Genomic DNA, 23,593 nt, shown 5'->3' with positions numbered 1-23,593 from the left:
TAAATCACACAGGAAGACCAAAATGTATATCTATTCAGTACAGAAACGTCTCAACAGATTCCAAGATTCATTCAAATTCAAACCAACATCCAAAAATAAATAAACATAGAAAATTAAATAGAACACAGCCCAAGCTGATTTCCGCAATAACAGAAAACAAGAAAGTATTTTAGCTCAGAGAAAACGTCATATAAATTCAGCACACTACAGAGCAAACGTTCATTCAGCAGACATTATCTCATTCTTCGGAAGGAACAACAAAAAAGAAAATCACTCATAGCAAGTCCATTATAAACAAAAAAAAATACGCACAAATCTAATTCAGATGACTCAGGTCAATCTTCAAACAAAATCAACTATAGCAGAATCATCTTCTATGAAGCACAAACTGATTCATCAATATGAGACATTTAACAAGATATAAATAAAACAAAACAGGAAAAAGGAGAGGGAAGAAAATGCCCAAAACTGGATAGCTCATGCAAGAACGCTGAGCAACACAACAAGCTTCTTCCTCTGCGTCCTTAGGACACACAGACCACCTGTCGAAGGTCGACGCAGGGCCAAAGCGTCCTCATTCACAACGCCCATCCTTGGACGGCCATATCGGAAACATTAGAGAGTGTGGTGTTCACGCCCTCTTGTTCTTCTTCTTCTTTTTTTTTTTACTTCAAAAACAGCAAAGCTGCTTTCTTTTTGGGTTAAGGTTTCCCTTTGAGAAGTAGACCCCAATATATTTCTTGTTTTGGGACTAGGGTTGCGGCCCGAGGAGCCCAACCCCCACCATCTTCTTTTTCTTCACAACAACAAAAGAGGGAAGGAGGTTCCCCTCTTGAGTTTCTAAACCACCGCCCAAGACCCAATGCGCGGGTCTCGGGTTCCAACGGGTAGAAGATAAAAAAATGGGTTCAGTTGGATTCAAAATCCAAACCCAACTAAGTTTAAAAAATAAAAAAATTAAAATTAAAAAAAAAAAACTATCCTAACAGCTCGCATACACCTGCCGATGGCCCAAATGAATCTTAACAGGCTGTCAGAGCTAAAACCCAAGAAAAAAACTAAAAAATCTTAAAATAAAAATCTAACTATTCAAAATCGTGATCGAGCATGCTAAAAATATATTTTGGAATTTTTTAAAAACAAGATTTTAACTGAGTTTAGGTTTTATCCAAAAGAGGTATAAGAAAGTGCTAGGCTTTGTTTGGAAGCTGATGGGAGTGAAGATGATATTAGAGTTGTCAGCATCCTTGTGAGGATGTAATCGAAAATGACCCATCTCCACTCCCAACACCAGCCTTTATCTCTCAAAACGGGATTATCAAACACCTGTTGAGGTAGGTGATATTAATTACACCTTAGTTAAATACCATCTCCACTCCTAATCATAACCTTAAGGCCTGTTTTGAATTTGTAGCTAGATGGGCGTTTATGAATTGTATGCATTGGAAGAAGTGACAGCTGGATTTCGCAGATACCACCTCTTAGTGTAAATACAAAGGTGAAACGGCCTCACTTCTCATCCCAAATGCATAAACCCTCATCCCAGCCCTAAAATTTCAAACAAGACCACCAAGGTAGACTACCCATCCCAGCACCGAGATTCCAAACAGACCCTTAATGTAGTTCAAAGCTTCAACATGGAAATGAGTCCGTCCATTAATGAAAATTCAAACCACAACCCTAAAAATAGGGTTGGATTTTTTCTTTTTTTTAATCATCGGCAACCATTTGCACTCCAAAATTGGATGCCCCGTGTTGAGCCAGATCCTTCTGCCTCAACCGAAATCATGATTCGTATATTGAGAAAATATGGATACACTAGTCGAACGTTTTCAAAAGTTAATTCAATCCTAACCATAATGACAAAAGTTTAAAACGACAAAATATCAGCAGCCCAAAACTTGCGAGAATTTGTAAATTTTTTAAAAGTCTTGCATATTGGGCAAAATCTCGGCAATAAAAAATAAATTAAAAATATAAGAAAATATAAATAAAAATTATTTTTAAAAAACCATGGTTTTCATGATAAATAGCTGATAAAAACATAAATATTGTGTTTTAAACTGGAAAGCGAGATTAACGAATTTTTAACTTTTTGGGTAATTTCTCGCAAGATTTGTCAATATGATCCTAAACATGTTATTTTCAAATGGAGCGGGTTTTTCATGATATTAAACTCATAAAAACACTTTTTAATAGTCGTAGCGTACGTCATAACTTTTTATTTGTCTTTATTTATGCTGATATTTTCTCTCATTTTTATTTTTAAAGAAAATACAAGTTACAATGTTTTCTCTCGGGTTTGAAGAGTGGGCCAATGTGAAGCAGGTCAGGTTTGAGCTGGCCCAACCAAAATCTATTTATAAATAGTAATAATTATCAAGTTTTCAACTTGTACCTAATTACATTTTTTTTTATAAAATTAACTAAACTAATTAGGTAAATAGTAATAATTATCAAGTTACTATGCAATAGTTAATTTTTTTACTTTTTATATTATTACAAAATTAATAAATAACTCAAGCCCATTGAGCATGCCTGATAGCCCGCGGGCCAGCCCAAGCCTACATATATATAACCGGCCGGATTTTGTCCTGGTACATAACGGGTCCAAGTCAAAAACCTTGGCCCAAACCCGGCCCGCAGGGTCTGGTTGCCTCTCTTTAAATCCTGAGAGACAAAGAGGGGGATTTAAAAAGAGACCTTTTAATGAGAGGGAAAATTCCGTCATTGGGCGTGATGTTTTGCGAGGTGTTTCCATCGTCTGAAAAGATCGTCCTGTGGAGGTGAGAAAGGAGTTGTGCCGAAACTCCTGCAAACCCTAGGGAAATGGACGGTGGGAGGGACATTCTCCGGAGCTTCAAGAAACATCGCTCCATTAAATCCTTATTCGGAGGCAGAAAGAAGCCAGCGGATTCCATCGCCACTCCCCCTGTGCATTGGATTCCTCAACTCTCCCCGATCGCCAATTCCGTTGTCTCGCAGTGCTCTAGGTACCAATCGTCCTCCCATTTCGTGCCTTATTCACGTTCGTCCCCCCAGTCACTAGGAATCCATCCGATCGTTGATTCGATCGTTTCTTGCTGATGTAGCAATTCATCCTCAATTTCATTCTTCATAATTGATCGTTGTAAATTTCTAGAAAGAATCTGCTTTGTAATCGAGAATTTTGCACTTTCTGATGCTCATATTTCCCACATTCTTTCAATTGTGGGTGATTCTTTCTTCTTATATTCCACGTCATTGTGAGTTCTGTCCGTTACTCGAAGCCCTAGCATTTCTCGGCGTACTTAGTTTGCCAAACACTGCAATACGTACCTCAATTATCATTTATTTCTTCTTTGATCAATACATCATTTCTTGACAGGCACTCCATTTTACTGTTTTCACTATTGTCTATTGTACTTATTAATTGCTTTAACTGTTTAGTTCATTGATTAACAATATATATATATATATATTATTATTATTATTATTATTATTATTATTATTATTATTATTATTATTGTGGCAGTGGTTGTGCTCCACCCTTTTCAAGAGTTGTTTACCTCCTGTTCCAACTGTATCTTTTAACATGAGCTTATGCATGGAGTATGTAATTGTAGGGTTCTTCTCCTCGAACCTGAGCAACTGCAACATCAATTTGAGAATCAGATGCCAGAGGATGTTAAGCAACCTTCTAGTTATGCTCGTAATCTATTAGAGTATTGCTCTTACAGAGCTTTGCATGTCATGATTCAACAACCAGATCACGTGGGCAGTAAAGAATTCCGTCGCCTAACTTACGATATGATGCTTGCTTGGGAAGCCCCTGGTGCTGGGAGTGAGACTTTACTCAAAGTGAGACACCTGATCACTGTTGTCAATTGAGATTTGTAAGGAACTTTAGATTTGCTGTACTCTGGAAGTTTTCCTTGGAGTAGTTAATACTTAAATGAAAGAATAATTAAATAAATATTTGTCATTAGAGATTTGCAGAAGGGACATATGATACACATACACAACAATGGACTTATCACCTGTTATGTTGAAAAACCTACATGACTAAATTTAAGGCAGGATAATGTATATGCTGGACATTTCATTACTCTGCACTCTACAGAAATGCATATCTAATAACCATTGTGTCAATGAAGATGAGGGCCTTTCCTTGTAGCCATATGAATCATAAAGTCTATACTAACTCCTCTCAATTACCATTTCCAAATCATCCAATTTTTCCTCTCCCATAAATGTAGTTAGGGCTGTCAACGGGTCGGATGAAGGTCGGGTCGGGTCGGATGAAGATCGGCTCCTGTCTGTTGTTATCCACCCATATAGGGCCCGGCTGGATTGGGGTGGATATGAGGAGGTTCATCCCAATTTAAGTTAAATTTTTTCCTGGGGTTACTATGCTGTACATGACGTTCATCCTTAAATGAAGTTGAATATTTTCCTGGAGTTACTATGCTGTACATGGTGATTAATACTGGGATAATATTCACATCTTCATGTAAGTAGTTAACATAAAAATGAACCCATCACACACATATATTGGTGCAGCTTTTACGTGCAACTAACAACTTATCTTCAACAAAACCTATGAACCAGTTGTATTTAGGCAACTTGTTTTATTGACAGGAGAGCAGCACACAAAATAAAGCAGCAGAAGAAGATGAGGATGGCGGATCTCTTTTTTACTTGGATTCACTAAACATGGCAGTTCAGGTTGTTTTGTTGTTGTTGTTTTTTGCACTAAGTTGATATGCTTTCATTTTAATTATATACAATGTGTAAGAAAATATGACATTTCCTTCACGTTTTATTTCCTTTTCCAGGTTGATGATAAGAAAACTGTCGGTTTAGATGCATTTACACGAATAGCTCCTGCTTCTCCTGCCGTAGCAGATATAATAACAGTTCACAATCTTTTTGATGCACTTACAAGTTCATCAGGTGGACAGCTACATTTTCTTATATATGAGAAGTATCTAACCACTCTGGACAAGTATGGATTGACTCTGAATGCTGAAATTTGTGCTCTTTTGGATAACTTTTCATTTGTGGAAATCTTATATATCTAAATGTTAGTGACACATACTTCTAAAGCACTTAAAGTGACAAAAAAACCCTATGATTGAACTCTTGGAAGGGCAACCTTTTTGCTGTGAAGCGTGATCTTGTTTCATTTGAGACTTGGGAATATTCAGACGGCCCAAGTCAACATTAAGTGATTCAGACTTGGTATGTACCAAAACTACAACCTACTTGATTCCAGAGACTTGTACTAGATTCTAATAATTAACCTACTCGATTCTTGAGATTGGTTTCAAATTCTAAAGCTTAACGTAAATGTCACAGGCTTACTTTTCAATAAGCCAGTGCAGCGCGACGGCCCTTCCTTACCGCCGCAAGCCTTTTTATTGCTTTGTCACGGGCATAGAATTTCTCGCAAACCCGCGATGCGCCAAACTGCCCAATCTGAACAGCCTAACGGCTAAAGGTCGCGCACCAACACTTTTCCATGTGCTAAATCATTTTCATTAGCCTTGTGCACCACCTCGTGCGCAGCTGCCTAGCGGAAGCTGATCAAGCGCATCTTCAAATGCGTATTTCATGTAGTCCATGCCGCTTAGTGCATAGTCGTCCCATACCATCTATTACTTTCGAAAGGGGCACAAACTTGCCTTAGCCTTGCCTGTCATAGAGCGTATTGCGACTCTATGCGCATGCCACAACAAAACCTCGCCACTGAAGGAACAAGACCTTGCGGCCCCCAGTCCAAAGACCACTTGATGATTGAACACCATAGCGAAAAGCACCACCAAGACTCATTCGCCGGTGCCTAGGCATTCACTCGCCTACCCCTGAGTCACCATACTCAGTTGGAATCACCTAATGTGATCTCTGGGAGAATTAACCCTAACCCACACGCACTCCCGTGCGTCCAACCGCTACGTGTGGGACATCCTGCAAGCCAAGAGGTCCTTAACCAAATCTCCAAAGGCAACATCTTTTGATCCGTTGGCACTGCTTAACCAAACAACGTTTCACGTCTCTGTCGCCATACAACGATGCACTAACGACAATACTGTTGCATATCGCATGCCATGCTACCACCGCACGTCACCGATCAAGCCAACACACACCACACGTTCTTACGCTCGATGCATTTTTCACTCAGTATAGCTCCGCACTGCACATGGGGACATTCTCCTCCACCCAAAACCATTGTCGTCCTCAACAATGCCGGTGCAGGTAAGAACACAGTCTTCAGTGATATGCATGTTTCCCTTTGTATTTATCTTTGATTTACTCTTTCTTCAGCCTACTCAACTTGTTCTGATTTGCATCCACCATCGTCGCAACCTTTAACACGTCAAGTTTCACTCTTTAACACATCACCGATCACTTAGACAATTGTCTCCTGCTTTATCAATATTGAGTATTTTCTGCTCATGAGACCCCAGTGCAGTCTCATATACAAGCAGGTTATCCTCGCCCGCACGACAAACTTGTTGTCTTTATGCTCATGGTTAGAGTGCCTTCCAACTCCATCAAGGGCAATTCCAAGCCCTTTGTGGTTCTCGCAGAGAAAGATGACCACCAACGTGTATTGTAGGGATATCAACTCCTTTAAGCACCAACTTATGGTTTTCCAATGGTCCAAACTAGTCCTCAAGTGGGGGCATGTCATCTTGCGTATCATCCCAAAGTGGTCCTTCAAAGTGTCTTTCTGGGCACTCGTCCTCACAAAGGCACCTTGGCTCAATGCTATAACTCCCCTCCCGAAGCTAGCACGCTGTAACTCTTTCTCAGAGTCTGCAAAACGTTCCTGCAGGAACCGATGAGCCACAAACAATAACTTTTTTCGCACACACAATCCATAGAGGATTTGCCAACTCAAGGGACCAAAACAACGAGCATTCTGCTCAACGTGGGCACTTCGCTAACCTACAATCTTGGAAGAAAATTTAGAAGTTTAGTTGAGTCTCCCATACCCAAGGGTGCAAATCCCTCCAACCGAATTCAATGTGCATTCTCTGCATGCACAAGGCAAACGTCATGCTCCACCTGTGAGCCTAACACACAACTGGTAAGAATTTTTGGCTTATCTACGTTTCCTTAACCAACTAAACAATAACCTTACACTTCTACTTACCATGGTCAAGATGTCTCATACCATCCTGCTAACATCTTGCTTTTGTGTTCGGTCGACTATACTTTAGCTGCACAAATTTGCGTAACCAAGATAAACCATCTTTGTCCTCTTCAGTGTCACATACAATGAACAACAAGGTCTCCGTGAATCTTTCTACTCTGCTCTCGAGCTGGAAAAGGAACTCCAGAGTCGATATCGAGAGACGCACCGACAGACTGCGATTTGTGAGCATGACATCGTGGTGCTCCAATACAACTTTCGAAGCACAAAAGGTAAGGTAGTTGTCGAGACCGAGGAGATGGGTTCACCTCGGGTTCATGAGCCGATGACCGAGATTGTCAATAGCCTGGTGGTTGATGTGACTTTGCATTAGGAAGCGATTTCACGCTTAGTTGAGTCATTTGGAGCAATGGACGACGAGGTAACAAGCCTGCAAGAGTAGGTGAACTTGCTGATGAGACAGGTTACTTCGCTGACTACGACAATGACCATCTTGCACACTGAAGTAGGGGAGTTTCAGTTGAAGAACTGCACTTTGCAGCGGAGGGTGACCGTAAATGGCGAAAATGGAGATAGGCCATCAAAGATAGATGTGCCGAGGCCAACGAAGTTCAATGGTTTTAGAGACAGCAAGGCCATATAAAACTTTCTGTTCTAGATGGAAGACTACCTGGATATTCAAAATGTATTGGCCGATGACCTCAGGGTAAAGGCTGCAACAACTCTGCTTGACGGAGATGCTATAGCCTGATGGAGACAGAAACATAGCGACATGAAAAGAGGGCATTGCATCATTGATACTTATGAAGCCTTCAAAACTGAGCTACGAAACTACTTTTTGCCGCGAAATGTACAACGCCAAACATATCGGATGGTGTCGGAATTGAAGCACATTAGAGCCTTGATAGATTACATCAGGACATTCCAGAAGCTCATGCTGGACATATCCGATGTGCCAGATGAAGATAGACCAAACTAGTTTATTGTGGGACTACAGTCGTGGACACAGTCCGAAGTGGAAAAGAGCAATCTCGAGACTTTAAAAGATGCATATGTGACGGCCGAGCGCCTAGTGGATACTCAGTGCAAGACCTTCACTTCATCGACCAAGGCCGAGAAGAAGCCAGACCATGGAGGCAAGAAAGAAGATCAACGCGACAACAAGGGTGAGGCGTCGACCCAACACCATTTCGACAAGAAGTACAACAACGACAACAAAGGGCGGGTTGTAACTTGTTGGTTCTATGGTGATAAGCATATCACAAGACAATGTCCTAAGTGCCTCGTGAAGGACGACGAACAAGCCAATGCAATACAAGCAGAGAGTAGCGACACCGAGGTCATGCAACCAAGGATGGGAGCTATGCAGTCAGTCAACGCAGTAAGAAGCTGCCCAGTCGAAAGCATATCAGTTAGCAAAGAACTCATGTATTTAAAAGTCATTGCAGATAAAAAGTCTACTACGACAATGGTAGACTCCGGGGCCACACATAAATTCGTCTCGCGGGAAGAGGCGTAGCGGTTAGGCTTGAAGCTCGAGCCAAAACAGAGGGCCATCAAGACAGTGAACTCTGAGGCCAAGTCCATCCTTGGTGAAGCAAGGGATATGGCTATCAAAATTGGGAGTTGGGCCGGCAAAGCCAACTTTTCAATAGTGACCATGTACGATTTTCGAATGATTTTGGGTATGGAGTTTCTTCGCAGCCAGAATGTGATGATGCTACCGAAGTATAACTCGTTGACGATCATGGGGCAAAACTCTTTACACATGGTGCAATGCCTTACTGTTGAACGCAAGTCTTCAATGCTATCTGTCATGCAATTGAAGAAAAGGGTGTCAAGCGGAGAGAGCAGACATTCCTAGTTGCTGTGCGCACTGAAGAAGGGAAGGTGGAAGCAGCAGTGCTGCCGACCCTTGCCCTACTGTTAGCGGAGTTTCGAGAAGTGATGCCCCGGAACTACTGAAGCGTCTGCCACCGAGACGCGAGGTCGATCACAGGATTGAGTTGACCCCGGGAGCAAAGCTCCCTGCCATGGTCCCTTATCGCATGGGACCAGCCAAATTGAAGGAGCTGCATAGGCAGCTCGACGAGATGTTAGAAACATACATCATTCGTCCTTCAAAAGCACCTTTTGGCACCCCTGTGCTCTTCCAAATGAAACACAATGGTTCCAAAAGGTTATGTGTGGATTACCGTGCACTGAACAAGGTCACGGTGAAAAATAAGTATTCATTACTACTGATAGCGGACTTGTTCGATCAGTTAAGCAATGCTCGTATCTTTTCGAAGCTAGAATTGCGATCGGGTTACTGGCAAGTGAGGATTGCAGATGACGATGAACCAAAGACAACTTGTGTCACTCGCTATGGTGCTTATGAATTTCTGGTGATGCCATTCGGATTGGCGAATGCTCCGGCCACGTTCACGACATTGATGAACAAGATCTTCTACCCTTAGACAAGTTTGTGGTAGTCTATCTTGATGACATCGTGATTTACAACTGCAACATGAAAGAACATGTCGGGTACTTGCGAACAATGTTTCAGGTGCTGAAGGAGAATGACCTCTATGTCAAGCGAGAAAAGTGTCTCTTTGGTCAGGAGGAGATCAGCTTTCTTGGCTACGTCGTGGGGCGTGGTTTGCTTCACATGGACAGGCAGAAGATAAGAGCCATCCAGGAATGGAGTCCGCCAACCAAAGTGCTAGAGTTACGGTTATTCCTTGGCTTGGCAAACTACTATCGGCGGTTCATCGAAGGCTATTCCTTATGGCTGCGCCCCTCACGGATTTGCTGAAAAAGAATCGGGTATGGCTCTGAACAGGAGCTTGCTAAGATGCCTTTAATGGTTTCAAGAATGCCCTGGTGAGAGAACCAGTACTGCGATTGCCGGACTACACAAGACCCTTTGAAGTCCACACAAATGTTTCAGACTTCGCCATCGGCAAAGTTATCATGTAGGAGGGTCATCCGATTGCTTACGCGAGTCAAAAATTAAAGGATGCGGAGAGACGCTACACTGTGCACGAACGTGAAATGACGACCATCATGCACTGCCTCAGGACATGGCGGTACTACCTTCTGGGTGCCCAGTTCGTCTTCAAGATAGACAATGTCACCATGAGCTATTTTCAAATGCAGAAGAAGCTGACGCCCAAGCAAGCTCGATGGCAAATGTTTCTGGCTAAGTTCGACTTTGCTTTGGAGTATAAGGTGGGGAAGACCAATGTTGTTGCTAACGCCCTGAGTCCCAAGGCAGAACTGACGGTTGCACGAGCATAGCCTTCTGAAGTTCACTTGGAGGGTGCGTTGCTGGACTGCATTCGCGAAGGTATGCAACAAGACACAACGACGTAACATCTTGTCTCTTTGGCGCAAGTGGAAAAGACTCGACGATTTTGGCTACGGGATGACCTCCTTGTGACTAAAGGGGGACGCGTCTTCGTGCCGTGGTGAGGAAGCCTTCGCCGCGAACTGCTTAAGGAGTGCCATGATACGCTATGGGTCGGTCATCCTGGGCAGGAGCAGACTTTAGCACTCTTTGAGCACGGCTACTATTGACCATAGATGAGAGACGATGTGGAGGGGTATGTGCGAACGTGCCTCGTCTGTCAGCAACACAAAGGGACCAGCCAGAAGACTGCTGGCCTCCTTGAGCTTCTACCTATTCCAGAGCGTCCTTGGGAAAACATTTTCATGGACTTCATTATTAGTCTACCAAAGGTAGATGGTTTTAGCTCCATCCTGGTGGTGGTGGATCATTTATCTAAGTACGTTATCTTCATCCCAGCTTCGAAGGAGTGCCGCGCAGAGAAAACTGCAGAACTGTTGGTCAAGCATGTTGTGAAGCACTAGGGTGTACCATGAAACATTGTGAGTGATCGTGATGATTGCTTCATGGGCAAATTCTGGCGAGTAGTGTTTCGGCTACTCGGCTCCGATCTGCTATTTTCAACAAGTTTTCACCCACAGACGGATGAGCAGACAGAGCGCATCAACGGACTGATGAAGCAGTACCTTAGGCACTTTGTTAGTATCAATCAGAAAGACTGGGTGAAGCTTCTAGACGTGGCCCAATTCTGTTACAATCTTCAGAAGAGTGAGTCTTCAAGAACAGCCCGTTCGAGATAGCTGTGGGGCAACAACCGCTGACTCCGCATACTCTAGCCGTACAGGAGAAGGGAAGGTCATCCTTTGCCTATCAGTTTGTTCGAGACTGGCACAAACAGACTGAGCTGGCGAAGGCATTTATGTACAAGGCGACTAAGAGGATGAAGAAGTGAGCGAACAAGCGTCGTCGGGCTGCTGAGTTCCGTATTAGGGACTGGGTGTTGGTGAAGCTTTACCTGGATCGCACAGACATCTTCCGTGAACGACACCGCAAACTGATCAGGAAGTACGAGAGGCCATTTACCATCACCAAGAAAGTGGGCAAACTAGCATACAAGCTGCACCTGCCCCCGAACTTCAAAGTGCATCCAGTGTTTCACGTGTACAACCTAAAATTATTTTATGCGAACGAGGGGGATCTGGAACGTAGCGTGCTACAACGCGCTCCTATCCTGCAGAGGGCCCTGGCAACACAATGGACCGAGAAACGTCTCAGCAATATCCTTCGCCACAAGGTCAACTACTTGGGCGAAGCGAAGAAGTATTTTGTGCAGTGGGAGGAGACAACGGAACCGGCGTTGGAGCCAGCATTCCGGATGAAGAGCCGTTATCTAGATAAAGTGAGGGCCTACCATGAAACTGATGGCATCGAGGGCGGCACATGATTTGAAGGGGGGAGTCTGTTCCCCTTTGACCTACTTTGTACAGTTGTGTCAAGAGTCTGTTTTGCTTTGGTTGAGTCTTGATGTAAGTGTTGAGTCAGATGTAACTTTCTCCGAGCCACCCTTGTACTTTGGTTCAGGTTAATCAATACCCTAAAGGGTTAGCCCGTAGATCTGAATTGTAATGAGCCTGCGGGCAAAATAGTGAATGAATGCAAATGCGTTGAGCTTTCTTTGTTCACCTTCATTGTGATTACCTTCGAGTGATTGCAATTTCTCTCCCTCTCTTCTCTTTCGCTGTCTTGCACTCTCTATAATCAAAACTTCCGCAGCGGCAAGCGAGCGATCAGAAAGGCTTGCGGCGGTAAGGAAGGACCGTCAAATTGCACTGGCCTATTGAAGAAACATGCCCGTGACAGCAAACCCAGTGGCACAAAATGAAAGATTTGATTGGCATTTCTTGTGGTTACTGTTAAAGTTTTATATATATTTATATTGTTGTAATAGGTAATACCCCCTAGGGGTATTTTTGTCATTTCCTTTATGTAATAGGTTGTGCTCATTAGGGGCGCTTTAGACCTTTTTTATTTTCTGTATTATTTTGTCCTTTTATTTCCAGCTATAAATAGCCGTTGTGAATGCTCCCAATGGCTCTTTGAGCCCTCTCTTGCCTATATAAAGGGGAGTAATCCCCTTGTATAAAGTTTTTCTTAATCATTTTATATATAAAAATTTGTTATTTTATTTGTGTTTTGCTTAGCCCATAAGAGGCTTTTGTGTTGATTGTATTGGTCCATAAGAGACCTTGTGTTTGTGTGCACTTATTGTAATCTTGTAGGCCCCTAAGTGGCAACCTTTTGTGCACTACTTTATTTCATTACAGTTACGTGATGATTTTATGACATGCTTTCCAGCAAACTGAAACGATTAGATTTTATGTCTGCAATTATGTTGCAAAAGTGCGCTCTGTAAAATGATATAACACAAGAGGTGCAGAAAATGGGTACCATATGGCTCTTCTTATTTAGCATGCCAAAGTAATGTAAAATTCAGATCCGAATGAGCTATTGATCGGCCTGAGTTCTTTCATATTAATCCAGTGTCAACCAGTGTTGCTTGCGCAACATATATTCTCATGTTTGTAGGAAAATCCAGTCTATTTGTTTTCTTCAATGTTTAGCACAAATACATTATCACTGAACTCAGACTTGAGTTGTGTAATTTGACAGAAGCTACTCTTCAATCAGTTCTTATGCATCTTTTACTATGTCTGAAGCATTCATTTATTTCTGAAGTTTGAGCACTGTAGATATAGAAACTAAGTATGATAAAGTAAAAAATTGTTTTTGACATTTATGGAAGATGTAAATCAATAGTTTTTGTAAAATATTGTCCAAGATCCTTCTGTGGATTTCAAGGCAATGATGGAAGCCTACCAAAACTGATTTATGAATTGCGAGAGCTTGTATATAGTTTAGCTGTGTGCTCAAGGATAGTTGCTACATGAGAAAATGTTCTTGGTGTGTTTTAAATGCCCATGAGTTTGACTTCTTATGGGTCTGTTTTCTTTTCTCTGTACCATAGAGTGATTAGAACTGCTAAGAGTTTCCTTGGACCTCCATTGATCTCAAATCTTCAGCTTGCTGAGGGAGAAATAATTATAGAAGTTGATGGTACTGTTCCCACTCAACCTGTTCTTCAGCACATTGGTGTCTCTGCATGGCCAGGTGATGTTTCATCTATGGTGAAAAGTAATTCTTGTGGCAATTTTAGTGGTATTTCTCATGATTGAATGTTAGTCTTATGTGCTTGTTCATGTTGAGAAAATGACAAATGAAATAAAGGATCCCTACCTGAATCCTTTATCCAAACAAATAACATGATGCAGCACGAACCACATAAAGAGATAATTTTGTAGTATTCATAAATGAGTGTAGCTGAGATGCGGATGCTTAGATGGATGTGTGGAAATACAATAAAAGATAAGATTCGGAACGAAGAGATACGTAAGAAGGTAGGTGTTGCACCCATTGAAAATAAGATGCGAGAGAATCGTTTACGGTGGTTTGGACATATTCGGCGAAGGCCTAATGATGCTCCAGTTAGAAGGTTGGAGAAATGGGAAAATATATTAGTTAAAAGAGGTCGGGGTAGGCCTAGGAAGACTTGGATGGAGATGATAGGAAAGGATATGAATGCTTTGAACCTCACCGAGGACATGGCGTTGGATAGAAATGATTGGAGGAAAAGGATTCATGTGGAAGACCCAAAATGAATTTCTTTTTTGGTTCATATCGCTGACCCCAATTGTTTTGGGATGAAGGCGTAGTTGTTGTTGTTGTTGTTTGTTGTTATTCATAATGGCTATTTGACTACATGTTTTTGCTAGATATTTACTGATTCTACATTCTTACTATTATCTTGCCAAATGTTGATGTTTTATGCAGGACGTTTGACTTTGACTAATCGAGCTCTTTACTTTGAGTCCATTGGAGTAGGCTCATATGACAAAGCCATTGCATATGATCTATCCTTAGATCTGAAACAGATCGTGAAGCGAGAATTTACTGGGCCATTGGGAGCTAAGTTGTTTGATAAGGCTGTGTTGTACAAGTCAACATCCTTGTGTGTGTTCTTATTGCCAATAGCTTTTGCTTGTATAACTGAGTTGGTTATTCCTTGGTTGAGTTGCTGCATGTAGCAGTCAAGGCATTGCAGGCCTTGAAATGCTGAAAATTAAATCTAACTTGATTTTTTACAGAACAGAGCCTGTTTCTATGGAGTTTCCTGAATTCAGAGGGCATTTACGTCGGGATTACTGGTTGGCCATTATCCGAGAGGTCTTGCATGTTAATCGATTCATTAGAAAGTTTTGTCTCAAAGATATCAGGGAGGCTGAAGCACTCTCAAGGGCCATCTTGGGCATTTTTCGCTGTCGTGCACTGAGGGATGCTTTTCACAATGTCCCTTCCCATTTTAAGACCGTTCTTTCCTTCAATTTAGCAGAAAAACTTCCTAGAGGGGATAACATCTTGGAGGCTTTGTCAGGTCGTTTGGAACTGTTGAACATTGAAAACTGTTGTTCATCATTAAATGACTCCAAAGTGCACTCTGTCCTCCACCCAATTTCATTGTTGTCATTTCAAAAGTTTGGCTTTATAATAATGAAGGAAGCTGAGGCAATTAAAGATGATGGATTCTTTACAGGGGATGTTTATGTTGGTGACATGAATCCAATGGAATTGGCTGTAAAACAGTCAAAACATGACTCAGATAAAGCTGAGGCAGCACGAGCAACCATTGCTCAGGTGAAAGTGGAGGGTATTGATACTAACTTGGCGGTAATGAAGGTAAGCTTGTTATGTTGTTACATGTTCTCCTTGTGTTAGATTCTTTTGTCACTTCTTACCTTTTAAAAGATGGTCAGTTGCCCTCTTGCTGTTGGTTATTGAAAGAAAATTGAAACGTATCTCTGCATAATAGGAAGCAGTTGAATGAAAAATGTAAAAGTTTAGGTGCTTTGATTATTTCGCAAAAATGGAGAAGTGCGCCTTTAACTGTAGAATGTGATGGTATCTGCTTACTAAATCCAGCAGGTATTATGCTATTCATTCTTGAGCTGAAACTGTCTCAACTCAGACCTTGATTGCACACTTTTCTTCCATAAATAACACATGTATATGGTGCAAGTTTGATATTTTTCTTCCAGGCTAATCTTTTCTACTGTTTTTTATAGCTAGGTGATCTCTTAATGATTGTCTTAACTTGATGAAACCAGTAACTTTTTTCCTTACTTTTAATGTGCTTTTCAAGTGAGGATCCGTTAAGGTCTAAGATTTTTCAGTTAGAGCTATCTGTTAATAAATAAGTCCATGCAAAAGCTTATGGTTGGATGAACTGTCCTTGGATGGTCAGCTTTTACAGACATGGAATAGCTAGTCTCACAGTCCATCTCGATTTGTTATTTTGGTGAGATGGAGTTAAATTTGTGGCTTGATTTTGGCGATTGGCTTATATTCTTATTCATTTTCTATTTGTTGTTTATTTTTGGCTAGCTATGGAAGACACTGGTCTTACATATTGATGTCTTTAGAAATTCATGCAATGTATCTCATAGCTAGAACATTTCATAAGTCACGGATAAGAACATTCTCAGTGATAGAAGCTTCCATTAGTTGTAATTGGCTGCTATTACTGCTGCTCTGCTTATGCCAGTCTGGTTGAGATAGATGAAGCAAATTTCCATAATTTCAATATTTTGCATTTACTTTGTTATCTGATTAGTGTGTTAAACGAAGCATCCTGAATCTTAACTTTTAACATATAATATTTTTTAATTTTTTACTTGGCAGGAATTACTTTCTTCATTGGTGGAACTGGTTACCTGGATTCACTTTTTGGCCTCATGGGATAGCCCGTTTAAATCATTGATTTTCTTGTTCATAGTCTGTTATGCTATTTTCAGGTGATTAGTCTGCAACTGATTCAGTATGCACTATAACAGAATGAATTGGAGATGCTTTTGCTACTAGTTTTTGGCTATAGACATCTGATTTTTGGATTGTCGAATTGGTAAAAAGTAATTTGACTTTTAAGAGAAAGAAGGAAACATGAATAAGGAAATTCGATATATATATATATATATATATATATATATATATATATATATATATATATATTCCCTATGCACAAAAAATGGTTATTTTATAGGCATGCCCGTATATAGAATGTTGTCTGCTGTTAAAGTTTTGCTCCTTCCAACAACTAACAAGTTGGTAGAATCATGCATGGCTTTGACACAGCTTTCTCTCTCTCTCTCTTACACACACACACACAATCACTGCTATGAGATTCTGTCTAAAATGTATATTGAAAAGGATTGCACTGTGAGGCAAGGATTCTGCCTAATTTAAAATATCATTATTGAGATTCTAAACAATACTTGTTTAACAAGATCTCTCTCTCACACACACAAGCACTGCTATGAGATTCTGTCTAAAATGTATATTGAGAAGGATTGCACTGTGAGGCAAGGTTTCTGCCTAATTGAAAATATCATTATTAAGATTCTAAACAATACTTGTTTAACAAGATTTAAGTTTGTCACACTTGAATTGTGGAAATTGTATGACGAATAGGGCTTATTCATTTGTTCTTATTGATGAATGGAGGCTAGGGAAAGAGAGAAATGGGCATAGTCACAAGCCAAAGAGAGTGCAGAAGCTTGGAGTGATGGAAAATGAATCATTAACCCCATTCATTTTGATGTATCATGAAACATTTGTCACCTGGATTTTGTTCCTCATGCATACTTTGATTTTATAACTATCCCATTTCTTCCTTTAGAACATACAACTGCTGATTACTTGATCCTATTCATCTAATGAAATATTTAGAAGAATGCCATATTTATAAAAAAGTAGTTTTCATTGCACTAATCTCATTTGAGAGAAAGTAGGTTGTGTTGCACTAATCTTAATTTGAACACTGAAGATGGCAGCAACAGTTTGATATATGAAATAGACTAAATAGATAACAATTATGCCATTTTATATCTGAGTATTTTTGGGAATGTTCTAATAATGCATTGTGATAAACATGTGTCACTTTGATTAAGAAAGCTTTCCCTTTGTAAATTTCACTTTCTATGTTTTGCAATGTTAAGTTCTGTGTCAAGCAGCAAGTTTTTGGGCATATTATTGAGATGTCAACACTGAGTTTGATATTTAGAATAACAAAAAAGAAGAATAAATGGTTAAGGGTAGCCTTGTAAATGATAAAATCAAAGTGTCCTGCCTTTAGATACCCTGAATTAGTTGAAAACACCATTATTGTTTGGAATGTCTATCTCCTGTCTGGTCCTGCATGTTTCCACTTTGCCATTTCTTTGCCGACCTTGATACCTGTATAATAGTCAGTTTGATAGAGATCAAGGGAACTAGGAGTAGGTGAACACTGATAAGGTTTTCAATGGATGTAGTGGGAGGCAATGTGAACAGACATGGAGCTACTCAATTTTCAAAACGAGCAGAAACATTTCTATAGTTGTGGCCATATAGATGGGATTGAACTTATTGATATTGATGATGAGAGCAAGGTGTTTGAGAACCTTAGGACCATAATATATATATATATATATATATATATATATATATATATATATATATATATATGTGTGTGTGTGTGTGTGTGTGTGTGTGTGTGTGTGTGTGTGTGTGTGTGTGTGAATATTTGGTGCTATTGAAGGCTAACTATTCAGCTGAAAATCATAGGTTTAAGCTTTATTGACTCAATCTGACCATGTAGATGTTTGTTTGGTAAGGTTCAAACCTTGGATTGTGTTATTTCGATCTAAAAATATGATTTTTTTTAAGTCAAGAAATCTTAGTGCATTGTGGGCCATTGATATTTGAATCCCTTAAAAAAACCTGCTTGCATGTCACAATCACATGATTCAAAATTCATCTTTTACTAAACAAACCTTGTAGATCACATCCATAAGGTCTAATCTACAAAAAAAACTAAAACATATGAAAATAAAGTGATTTATACTCAATAGTTTTGTGTCTTCAATAGCACCATATATATATATATATATATATATATATATATTAGGGGTGGCAAAACCTGACACGACCCGCCAACCCGCCTCTTAGGCGGGTTTGGGTTGGGCAAAAACGAACCCGTTTAATAAACGGGTCGGGTTCATGTTAGGGGTATGCCAACCCGCCAACCCGGCTGACCCGTTTAATAAACGAGTTAGGCAGGCGGGTCAACCCGCCAACCTGACCCGCTAACCTGCCAACCCGTTTACCCGACCCAACCAGTTTATTAGGCGGGTTGGCGGGTCATGTCGGGTTACCCGTTTAATAAACGGGTCGGGTTCGTGTTTGCCACAGCCGACCCGTTTAATAAACGGGTCGGGTTCGGGTTGAGGTATGCTGACCCGCCAACCAGACCCGCCGATGACTCTTCAGTATTTAGTCGAACAGGCGGATGTCACGATTGGGAGATGTTTCTATGATGCTTGCATTCTTTTCAATGCAGAAAATTCCTTTCATTTTCAGGCCATGACAGATGCCATAACCAGCTTCAGGTATGAATATAAAATGTGTTCATATCATGCTTTGAGTATAAAAGTTTTAGATGCTAATGTGAAAGAGGTGAAGGCATGTTGTGATGAGATGAGGTAGTCATAAAAGAAATTAGGTTTAGCATCATGGCAGATGCGTGGTAAGACAGAAAGTCAAGGACCTTAGTAAACTTTTTTGTTTATTGCCCCAAAGGAACCATGTTTTTGAAATCAATTAATTTGTTTGTTACGCCGAAGATAGCAGATGTACTGTTGAGGTTTTTTTACCAGGTTATGGAAGAGGTTCAACATTAAAAATTGTACAATTCATTACTGATAATACAACAAATTATAGGGCAACAGATAAAGAAAGAAAAAATTCCTAATAGAGCCTCTAACATTATCTCCTGATCCTCTCTAAGAACCGCGTCCTCCTCTTCTTTGTGCCCGCGGCGGCAGCCACAACACAACTACTGGCACCGGTCATACATTTTTCATTCGTTGTAGGACTTCTTACTTTTGATTCTAGAAGTAGGGAGCTCATCTTCATAATAGACATCCTCCCAAGGCTTCACACACCTCATTTCTGCCTCATTCATTTCTTTTTCTTGTTTTTTTCCTCTCAGATCATCAAGTAATTGCTGGCATTATCATTTTACAGCATCCGGCAATTTCCTTGATGTGCATGTTTGCACATTATGATGTGTCTTGGTTAAATTATGCTTCAACCGATAGATACCATCTGAAAAAGAAATTTAGCAATAGGTGCACTTGATTTTTAGTCGGTTTTCACTCATTACTTGAGTGCCCCATTTCCATGCCGCATCCTCTGATGCCATCTTCCTCCAAAAACACTCAATAAGAAACAAAGAACATGGATTTTTTTACCTTAACCCACTTCCTTGAGTAGAAAAATAGTAAAATGTACTCTTGAGAAAATCGCAAAAGCTCTCCCTTGTGCACGAATCGGGCTCTCAAATTGATCTCACGGAACCTAAGGTACGTGGGTTCCCTTCTAAGAGCCTCTAGACATATAGAGAACTCGGCCTCAAGAGGCCTTTTAAACCCAAAACAAAAAAATCGAGTTTGGGGTCCCTTTTAAGTGTGCCACATCTGTATTGCACGATACGGTACGATACATGGATGTATTGTACCGTACACCCGATACGAGTACGATACACACTCGTGTCACGATACGAGTTGTATCGTATCGTAAAACCTAAAAGTAACAATAAATATCATACTGTATTGTACGATACGGACAACCTTAGGCATAACATTACTGAGAACACACATTTCTGGAAAAAAAGTCCATATTAGTGGAGAAAAAGTTACTATGGTTTATTTAATATAGGGAGTGGATATGCATGTGTGTGTGTGTATGTGTGAAAAACGATACTTGGGAAAAGGGTGAAGTAATAAAAAACAATTTAGTTGGCTCTTTGGTAGCTCAAATAACTATAGCAATGATGGATGAAGAGCACAAAAAGAAAAGAAGATTTTGTTTTTTCTTTTCCTTTTTTTTCAGGCATAACATCACTGACAACACACATTACTGAAAAAAAAGTTCAGATTAGTGGAGAAAAAGTTACTATGATTTATTTAATATTGGGAGTGGATATGCATGTGTTGGAGATCAAATGCAAAGGCTATCAGGTATGATGTAATGAATGAGAACATGGTTCATCAATTCTTATCAATTTGATATGGGCCAAATGACCTAATGAACATGGCATCTAAGTCGGGTGATGAAGGTATAACCACTCCGACAAATACATAAATTGTGCTATAGGAATGGTTAGATATGCTATGTGCATAATTCATTGATCATAACAGGAAATATCAAAATTCACTTACTGCTGTGGTGTCTAGGGGCCACCACATGGGCATCAGATCGCCTGCTTGTATTTGATTGTCCAAGTGAGTTTCACCGAACAAGCTTAGTTTTGGTTTTTCTCTATAGGAGTTTCTGTTTCTTTCTTTTGTATGCCTGTATGATGAGTTAGGTGTGCATGGCGTACACATGCTTGCCTGTGCATGTACATGACTGCATGTTTGTGTGTCCACACGTGGTGTCCACACTGTATGGGTGTGTGTTTTTTTATGAGACACACTCACAGATGTTTGTTTCTCGTGCTGTTGCTGAACAAATTTAGTCTTGGTTTTGTGTTTTCCAAGAGTCTTCCATGCTCTCTTTATTCAGGTTTTTATGGTTTTTCTTTGATGATTAAAGTCTGCATCTTTCGGTTCCTTAGATTTTTATCCTGTTCTGATCCCAACCCCTGATGGGAGCAAGACATTTAAACTATGGTATTGTTGCCAGTATTTTACTTCGGAATTATTGTCACCGATTCACTTGGCCAACTACTTGGACTCGTGCATGTTTTACACAATTAATTAGTTCTTGAGGCTACCAATTTGTGGCATAAAATAACAATTTCTCACAATGTTGCCTTTATTGCCTCCTCATTTGCAGCTTGTCAAGTGAGGTGTTTCTAACAATGAGTATTTCTGACTTAAAAGAGTACTCTTTGATCAGAATTTTGATTTACAGGGATTGGATCAAATACATATTGCCTTCTTGTTTGCTATTCTTAGCAATTCTCATGCTATGGCATAAGCACTGTGCTAAAGGAAAGCCTGTGGAAGCTTTCAAGGTCACACAGCCGCCACCTCGTAACCCTGTGGAGCAGCTTCTAACTTTGCAAGAATTTATAGCTCAGTTGGAAACAATTGTTCAGGCAGCCAACATTGTCCTTCTCAAACTTCGATCCCTCTTACTCGCTGCACTCCCACAGGTTTGTATCTTTTGTCAGTTGTCCTTTACATTTGGAGTGCTTCCCTTCGGATGAGGACTTGGTGAAGAATGGTGTTTCTGGGGAAATAGATGTCTTTTATATTATTACAATTTTACTGAGATCCTCCTGGATGAACCAGGTGCATGCTTTTCCCTGTTACGCCGTGGACAAACTTCTTATCTATGACGCACCAAATCTTTTTATAATTTGCAGGCAACAAAGACAGCTGCTCTTTTCCTGATTTTCATGGCTGTGGTGTTCACGTTTGTGCCTTTCAATTGCCTGCTAATATTGGTATTTCTGGAGTCTTTCACAAGGGAGATGCCATTGCGGAAGGATAGTAGTGAAAAGTTTATCCGAAGAGTCAGGGAATGGTGGATTAGAATTCCTGCTGCTCCTGTTCAGATCATTAAACCTGATGAAAGCAAAAAAAGGAGGTGATTAATCTCTTGAAACCACCAACTCCTGCCGGGCACAAAACTGGACAATTGCACCACACAAAGACGTGATTGTCAACTTGTCCTGCCTTTGATTCATTCAGCGCGAACAACACATATATAATGAATCTGATAGCTTTGTTTTGGATCGTATGACCTAGTCCGCTCAACTCAAACAATGCTTGGACTAGTTTAAGTTGGATTTTAGCATCGGATATGAGTGTTGTATTGGATCCAAATATTGAAATGCACTTAAAAATTGTGTAATTGTTTTAAAAAATAAAAAATGATCATATTGCACGACAAAAATGACAAATTTCTTTAAAAATTCTATAATTTTCAAAAATTTCCTTGATGTTCAAAAGTGCAAATGTATGGCATCAAAAGGATCACTTTAACCTTCACGTGAGTGAATTTTTGCTTAAATATGTGTTCAAGCATTGCATCCAAGATCAATGATAGGCCTTGTCATTGATTTTCGACAAAAAAATTGAAGGATTTCGAAAAACATAGAAAAGAAGAAAAAAAATTAGATAGAAATATCTTTCTAATGACACCGAGATATAACCCTGATATTGTAAAACAGGCGATGAATAGATGTAGCTGTATCTATTTTGATTATTTTATGTTATTTTTTAGTTACATGTGTTGAAAATTTAGAAAAACAATAAAAAGGACAAAGATCGATCAGGGCATTAGCTTAAATCATTGTCATTTGATGAGCAGTTGATTGTTCGGTTGTTTTAGTGTGTATAACATGTTTTTGTTTCGATATTGAAACTTAGAAATGTGGACTCTAAAAGGGTTTTCGGTTCTAACTCAAAATAGTAAAGTTATAAGTCTGTGTTTAAGTTATAGGTCAGGGTGGGCACTAGGTGCCAGACCCAAAGATGGTTGACAGCCCTTCCATTTCCACCTGTCGTCCCCCTCTTTCATAAATCCCTAAAACTCTCTCTCTCTCTCTCTCTCTCCTTTGTGCGCCTTCTCTCCCTCGCCCTCTTCGGCTTCGGCCATTGTGCGACTCTGCTCCCCCCTCTTGCCATCCATAGCTTCGCCCTCCCCGCAACCCCACCTGTGCCCCCCTTTCACTCTTGCCCTCTGCGCTACCCCACCTATCTGTGGTTTGTGCCCTCCTCTCTCTCTCTCTTTTCGTAGCTCTACCTTCTATGCGACCTCACTTCACTCTCTCTCCACGGCTCTGCACACCCTATGCCACCCTCTCTCTCACCCTCTGAACCTCTACCCTCCCCATGACCCCACCATTGGTTCCAATCTCTCTCTCTCTTGATTCCCTCCCAAACTTTGCATTCCCTGCAATCCTACCTGTGGTTGTGGCCTCCTCTCTGCGGCTTCGTGTCTGCCCATAACACCAC

The 23,593-nt window shown here is 40.4% G+C and overlaps 1 protein-coding gene across 1 annotated transcript; it reads left to right on the top strand.

Moving 5' to 3' along the window:
* The first annotated feature begins 2,829 nt into the window (after window positions 1–2,829).
* LOC149818244 (polygalacturonase inhibitor (DUF639)) lies at window positions 2,830–22,487 on the top strand. Its single transcript, XM_089986184.1, has 10 exons — window positions 2,830–2,993; window positions 3,606–3,840; window positions 4,621–4,707; window positions 4,818–4,987; window positions 13,498–13,640; window positions 14,361–14,538; window positions 14,675–15,263; window positions 16,266–16,378; window positions 21,540–21,783; window positions 21,997–22,487. The coding sequence occupies exons 1-10, from the start codon at window positions 2,830–2,832 to the stop codon at window positions 22,222–22,224; spliced, it is 2,151 nt and encodes a 716-aa protein (XP_089842310.1). The 3' UTR covers window positions 22,225–22,487.
* Window positions 22,488–23,593: the final 1,106 nt, after the last annotated feature.

The sequence above is a fragment of the Nuphar pumila genome, chromosome 13 (assembly GCF_984573655.1).
Source record: "Nuphar pumila chromosome 13, dmNupPumi1.hap1.1, whole genome shotgun sequence".
In the NCBI taxonomy this organism is placed as follows: domain Eukaryota; kingdom Viridiplantae; phylum Streptophyta; class Magnoliopsida; order Nymphaeales; family Nymphaeaceae; genus Nuphar; species Nuphar pumila.
The sequence above is the reverse complement of the archived record's forward strand: the minus strand, read 5'-3'. Positions and strand labels throughout refer to the sequence as shown.

What these genes read in the sequence shown, in the direction of transcription:
- LOC149818244 (XM_089986184.1), top strand. Translation starts at nt 2,830, where the DNA reads ATGGACGGTGGGAGGGACATTCTCCGGAGCTTCAAGAAACATCGCTCC. An exon ending in GGAGTGAGACTTTACTCAAA is followed by an intron (nt 3,841 to 4,620) that starts GTGAGACACCTG and finishes TTTTATTGACAG; the next exon opens with GAGAGCAGCACACAAAATAA. An exon ending in TGGTGTCTCTGCATGGCCAG is followed by an intron (nt 13,641 to 14,360) that starts GTGATGTTTCAT and finishes TGTTTTATGCAG; the next exon opens with GACGTTTGACTTTGACTAAT.